The sequence below is a fragment of the Atta colombica genome, unplaced genomic scaffold (genome assembly GCF_001594045.1).
Source record: "Atta colombica isolate Treedump-2 unplaced genomic scaffold, Acol1.0 scaffold141, whole genome shotgun sequence".
In the NCBI taxonomy this organism is placed as follows: Eukaryota; Metazoa; Arthropoda; class Insecta; order Hymenoptera; family Formicidae; genus Atta; species Atta colombica.
The window spans coordinates 178,735-186,244 of NW_017259230.1; the positions used below are offsets into that span (position 1 = coordinate 178,735).

General features: G+C 34.6%; 1 protein-coding gene across 1 annotated transcript in view; it reads right to left on the bottom strand.

Annotated features, from left to right (window-relative positions):
- The window catches only part of LOC108684976, a 29,669-nt gene that overhangs the window by 18,058 nt on the left and 4,101 nt on the right, over window positions 1-7,510 (bottom strand). Inside the window, exons 5-6 of the mRNA XM_018189555.1 lie at window positions 1,784-1,855; window positions 326-618 (exon numbers count right to left, since the gene is read on the bottom strand). Coding sequence (XP_018045044.1) covers window positions 326-618; window positions 1,784-1,855 — 365 coding nt within the window. The remainder of the gene's footprint in view (window positions 1-325; window positions 619-1,783; window positions 1,856-7,510) is intronic.

The following is a 7,510-nucleotide window of genomic DNA, read 5'->3' on the forward strand; positions in this document are numbered from 1 at the left end:
TGTGTGTGTGTGTGTGTGTGTGTGTGTGTGTGTGTGTGTGTGTGTGTGTGTATACAAAATTATATATAGACACACATATACAAATATAAAATATCATTACTTTGATTTAATATTTTAACAATTAAAAATTCTGTAAAAGAATAAATTATTGCATATTTTCTAAAACGCAGAAGGAGCATCTAAAGATGGTTCTTTTAAAATCGATACAAGTTTGTAATATGCGCACACTGGACACATATACACACGTACACGCACACAGAAGCAAGCAGATTATAGCGATTGACAAATGCAATTTAAATTTAACACTTTTAACAGACACACTCACCTTCGTAATCGGCGAGGCTTTCGACGGAGCTGTTCCTCCGTATCCTCGGCTCAGTGAGATTATTGTTGACGTTGATGGGTTGCTGCGTTGACGGGTTGCTCTGCTGCACGTTGTCGCGCGCGATCGCTAGAGAGGACCACGTGGTGGTGTCCTCGGCCAGCCGGAAATCCGCCGACTCGTCGTTCGGGTAATCCGGTTCAGGAGTGGCGACCGGCTCCTGAGCTGCGTTCTCGTTGCGATCACCGATCTCGCCGGCCCCGACGTTCCGGCTCGGGCTGTGCCTGCGGAGCTGGCTGCGAGCGAGACCGAGAAATGAGTCCAGGTGGATCGATACTAGCGTTGCCGTTAGGTATACCACTCGAGCCCGCCGATGCCGAGGCGGCATAGGCGGCAGCACGCCTACGGCCGCCACGGAGACGGATCAGACGTTTATATTTAGCGTAACTTATAACTAGGAAATAATCAGCCGACTTGGTTAGGCAAAGATTATAGAGATTGACATTTGCAGCCATGACTCCACGCAACTCCGCGTGCACGGCCTTTATGTGACGTGTATTTATTTAATTCTTCACTCTTCTTCTAATTATATATGAGAAAATATTATTTCCTTGAGGAAAACCACTGGTAATTAAGCTCGCTTTGATTTGGGACATCATTAATAAATATAATATATATAAATTGTAGAATTGAAATTGATAATAGAAATAATTCACATTCATTGATTTTCCATTACCTCTGGAATGTTTCAGCAACTATATTTAATGTGAATTTTAAAATAATTTTAAATTAAAAATTCTATTTAAACCTTTCAAAAATATTATATTAACACTCAAAATATATAAGTGTATAATTGACTGATCATTATTAATATGAATTTCTATAAGAATATTATTTTTTTATAATAAATGATTTAAGTTGGAGTGTTAACAGTATTTTCAACACACAAAATAAATGATTAATTGGATAGTATTAGTATTAAATTTCTATAAAGGTAACTGTCATATTTCTTGCAATTTTTGGCTATCAAGAGTTAGAAAAAGAGTCAAATAATTTTTTTAATCTTCAGGGTTGAAAAAGATTATATCTTCCGATTTACATATTATATTAAAAAAATAATAAATAAAAATAACTAAAATATTTAAGATAGAAGAGCGTACAACATTCAAAGTTATTATAACATTATAAAGAATGTAAGCTCATTATAAAATAACATTGATAATAAAAACTGGCTCTAACAGCTAGCATTAAAATCAGCACTTGAGAAACACATTATGTAATATGAAGAACAAAATAGCAGCTTTCCACGAATTGTGGCATTCACATTTCCGTGTCCGTTTCAGCACCTCGATTAGGGGATGATTATTATCTGTGCACGTGATCGCCGGCCCGGCCCGGCCGGCCATCAATTAACCCTCTATTACGAGCGCCGTAATAGATTTGATCATCGGGATAACTTACTTGTTGTTTAGTCCTCCGGGATGCAACGACACTGAGACCGACTCCCTGAGCCGCATATCGATTGATTCTCGTCTGAAAAAGAACGCGTATGATCGGTTTAATTCCTCCATTCTCCGAGACAGACAGAGACAATGAGAGAAAAAAAGGGGATGAATCTTCGCGCGCGCACTTCACTGGCTACTCTCCTCTCGAGCAACAGAGAGAGGGAGAAAGAGAGAGAGAGAGAGAGAGAGAGAGAGAGAGAGAGAGAGAGAGAGAGAGAGAGAGGGAGCTCGGAAACGAATGTAAGATCCTCTGCGAGAACTCTCGAGAGGTTGTCAATCGGGCAAGTAGCCACGAGAACGAGCGGAACCGCGAATCGATTGTGCGACATACGCTCAAACTCTCTCCGGCTCTCCGTCCAGCATTCAACAAGGCTACCGAGAGAAATAGGGAATGGGACTCACCGTCCGCCATGTTAAAGTCGTGCGCAAGGTTGCTTGCGTTCAGCCCCACGGTTTATCGACTCGCGACCGACACCCTCGTTTTACTCTCCCCTCCCACCCCCGCCCTCGACCACCCACCGTTTTGTTCGCCAACCTCCTCTTCCTTCTCAGGGATGGTTTCGCACGTTCGAGCGCCCTGAAACTTCGCGTCCTACGCTTCTCAGCATTACCATCATATTTGATTTTATAAAGATGACTCGGAGTAAACTTTGATTAACTACTTAGCAAACAAGATGATGCTATTTATTATCATTTTGACGTTATATTGATGCCTTTAACATATATAACGAGAATATTAGAAAGTTTTTGCAATAAAATGAATGAATTTTGCAATAATGTGAATTCAGATACGGTGAATGCTAAAGTCACGTTATCCTTTTCTTAATTAGTTGTTAAGAAAAAGATAATCTGATCTTATCTGGATAAACGGTATTACAAAAATATCTCTAATGTCAGCTTGTTTGGGTAATCGAACTGGGTGTTAAACTTATCAAGTATTTGTGCTATGTCTTGTTAATTAACACATAGAATTTTTGGTTGTTCAACGGAGATAAAGAAAAAAGGAATTAAATTATGGTCAATGATTTATATTTAGATATATTTATATTTATATTTAGATTATTTAGATTATATTAATTTTACTGCAAACGCGGTTCTGCCAGTTGAACTTAATCGTCGATTAAATTAATTGTATTGAATGTATATATTTGGAGCACATTTAGGACGCAAGCTATCTGTTACAAGATAATTTTTATGACTCTGATTCGACTATGACAAAAATAAAAATCAGAACGTACTTAAATTGAATGTAAGAATAGCAGAAGCGTAAACGCCTTTTTATATTTCCTCAATTTTTTATATTGCCTCAATTTTCGCCTCCTATAGAAGCTTAATTCATTTACGCTTCTGTAATTTTTCCCTTGCCATCGATTTATATTCTTTTATTATCGTCAGAAAAGAAATATGTGCTTTTTGCATTCATTGTTGCTATTTTAATAATTTGTGCTATTGTGTGTTTCATAATAGTAATGCGACAGAGAAATATTGGGTTGTCCGAAAAGTTCGCCGATGTTGAAGGAAAATTGAAACACAGAAGATTTAAATTTTAGCATACATTTATTAAATTATATAGATTAGTCGGCACGAACTTTCCGGACAATCCAATACAATAAATAAAAATTTTAAAAATTATTATATAATTAAAAATTTTATAGAAATATCTACATTTTGCATCCATCATATACACTGATTTGTTTCTGTTTTTTTTTATATACTTGAATATTACATAATTTTTGTGTAATTTATCTAGATATACCTTACAATTTACAATAAAGTGCATGTATAATAAATTTGAAAAATCAAAGTGGATTTCTATAGAATATTAACTCTTTGTATAATACTATTATAAAAGATTTGATATGAGCAAATATATAGAATTACATTTATTTTTCATAATAATTAACTTATAATATTAAATCAAATTTTTCCTGATTTTATGAAACTTTTTAAAAAGTGTTTATATTAGATATTAGATTTATAAAATCATTTATGTACTATGGAAACATTTCGTTTTATTTTACGAAAAGGAAGATAATGTATGCGCACTAGAAATTGTGGACCATTTGCTGTCCTCTAAAATTAAAACGGCACTAACGGTCTATGTAGCGTCATCTTCATCTCGCACGTGCGTGATGTCTTTAGCCCCGTATCCCAAGGCAACTCCTTAACCACCCTCGTCTTGCTTTTCGATCCCTCGAGTATTCTTTCGCAATGCGTTTCGCGTCTTTCCGCGGAATCGAGAAGTATATTACAGGCAGCGTGCCAAGAGAATCTCGTTCTAAAAATTTTTTGAATAATGTGAACATAAATAATTTTTACCCTTATGAGTACATATTAATGTAATCTCTGAAAATCCTCCTTTTTAAAAGTCTATTTTAAATTTTTCGAAAGATCTGCATATTGTAAGAAAAAATATCTTAATACAAAAACTTTTACTCAATACAAGAAAATTGTTTATTCGGTGGAAACTAATATTTTTTTTGCATTAAGATATTTTTTTCTAAATGCAGCAAAATATTTAAATTCTTGACAGATTTAGAACACTCTATAGGATATTCAGTTCATTTCAAATATAGAAGTTCCAAAAACTTCCGTAGATTATATTACGTTTAGAACTTTCATTTATTTTTCATGTGAAATTAAATCGTACTTAAAATTTCCCGAAATTTGATTTATACCATAGAATTTATGAAAAATTTACAGTAATTTAAAAAAAAAAATTACTAATTTATGAGAAAGTTCTTCATTTTTTGATTTTAATTGATACAGAGAATCGACTTAGAGCTTTTATCAGCCTGCGAACTGATAATTTTGCTGTGCCTTTTATTTGACGACAACAGTCACGCGTCGATCGATCGATTCGCCATGCCGCGTCGCGACGCGACGCGTCGCGTCACGTCGCGTCGCGTCGCGTTGCACGGCGCCGTTCTTTCTATTTGGACGAAAAAGTATCGGCGTGTATCACAAATTTTGCACGCGCGATGTCAAGTCTTCGTTCGAGATGCACCAAGATGTACCTTGCTGCCAGCCGCGTGCATTGCCGCACTTAACGCGTTCCGCTTCGAGGCCTCACGGCGAGGTGGTCGCACGAGGAATACATGTGCACGCGAGCGATAAAAATATATGTATATTACTTTCGATCGACCGTTATTATACGTAGCATTAATAAGTATTAAAACCAAAGAAAAAAATTTTGAATCGATCGAAAAAAGAATTACAAGAAAAGTCCACAGACCAAGTAAAGACGAGAGAGAGAGAGAGAGAGAGAGAGAGAGAGAGAGAGAGAGATCAGAGTGATGCAATGAAATCTTAATGCTAAAAAAGAAAAGAATTGAAGATTATTATCTTATGATGAACCTTTGCTAAATGTCATTAAACTAATAACCTGAATGCCGTTCTATCATGCTTTTAGAATAACTAGTGATATTATTGAGCAATTAATAAATTGTTTTAATTATCCAACAGTTTCCATTAATTTATTCAAACCAATATAATCCGATTTGTTATAATTTTATACAATAATTTATATATTATATGATTACACTATTCGAGTGACAATTATAGATCATTGCATCGATTATAATCTCATGAGATGAATCATAAAATTATCCCTCAAAAAAGTCGAAAAGAGAGAAATTTGAAAAATCTATATTCTTTCTCAATATTTATATCTTTCGATAATATTGCAACTTAAAAAAGAATAATTTATTTTTAGAAAAGTATTCTTCTTTTTATAAAGAATACACTAGAGTAGTGCCTCATTCATATAAAAAGATATATTTTTTATAAAAATTATTTGGATTAATAAACATTCCGCAAATGGGAGAGATTTTTCATGGACTCGTGATTTTCATCCCTTGAGTTTTCGAAAAAATAGCGGCGTAGAACACTTAAATACTGTTGGTGCAATCATATAGAATCGCGCATCCCCATAGACATATGACTTGATTCACTTACACCTTTAAATCGGCAGATCACCGACAGCTCTTCTCTCGCAAGACGCAGGAGAGTCTCTTCGCTGATCGGATTCTCAAGCGTTGCTCAAAAGGAGCCTCGCATTCGTCGTCGCTATCACCGTCGCCGTCGCCAGCAAATGCACTAGGTTTACAGCACTTGGGAATGTGTCACGCGAGGATACGAATCGAATTACTACGCTACGACTAGCTCGCAAAAATACAAAAGGAAGTGCAACGATGAGTCTTGGTGCGCGACGCGAAGAGACTGCGAGGCCACGATGTCGGCGTTCAATGTCCCTCTCTTTTTCTCTTTGTTTTTCTCTCTCCCTTTCCATTCGATAGTTTCCTACTCTCTCATTTTAACTAACGTCTCCGTCTCCGTTCCTCTCCCTTATTCGTCGCGCACCAGTATCACCCTTCACGATGACGAAAGATAGACGCAGGCGCAAACCCCTCTTCACCGCGGGGGTTGCTGACTCGATTTGTCCTCTTCTCCGCTTCGCGATGTGATTTCGTTATGAGAGAGACTGACCAATTATCGATCCAGCAGTCGATCTTGATTGGGACAATGGGAGTCGACGGCCGACACCTTTGCTATACTTACCATAATTTCATTTTTCGTCATGTATGATATGAATTAATAACAAGAATAAACCATGCAATTTAATTTCGTATTTAGATGACATAAATTTAGGATTTAATATAAATTGTCGTCAAGTTATCTTACACAGCTTAATTAGATAACTGCGTTTAGCGCCAACTATAGAAATACTTATCCAAGTTGTTTAATGAATAACTGGTAGTTAAATAGAAATGTTGTATATATTCTTTAGTAGCAGGAGAACATTCAAGCGTAATAAGAGGTTTCACTATTTTAAATAATACGTTACAGTTTTTAACAAGATTGTAACAATCTTACAACATTATATAGATAACACTGTAACTTTTCATTAAAAAAAATATACATGTACAAAAACACAAGTATGATAATGAACCATTTAAATTTATTTATCTTAATTTAAAACTGTACAATTTATTCTTATTAAAAGGAATATTATTAAATTGAAATTATATGTGTAGCGTATAATTTATGAGTTACTTTGATTTTAGTACTACTTCATTAATTATTGTATTCTACTCTTTTATTTACGTCTATTACCACCACCAGCCAGTATGGTCAGAACTCGAATGAAGATGTTCAATGTATCCAGATAAATTGAAATTGCACTGCAAAAAAATACAAACATTAATTTTATATTGAGACAATTCTTAAGTAATATAAAAAAAATTATTTTATAATTATGTATCATATTTAATATCACTTAAGTAAATACTCTAAAAGTTTTAAGGAGTGATTTCAAGAAAACTTCATATGTCATTGTCCAAAAAGAGAAAGGACAAAAGGGAAAAGATCAAAGACACAAATCAAATTGAAGGAAAAATGTCATTTTGTAAAAATTTCAAAATCTATTTGGGTTATTTTGATAAAACTTTTATAATCTTCAAATATGCACAAAGTTTCATCAAAATAACCCAAATAGTTTCAAAATAGATAAAAAAAAAACGCACGAAATTTTTCTTCCAACTTTGACAGTTCTTAAATCTATCTTAAATCTAAACCGTTTCAGACATATGGTCGTATGAAGTTTTTGTTTTGATCTCTTTCTACTGTGAAGAATCATTCCTTAAAATTTTTTAGAACTTAATTATCACTCTATATATATATA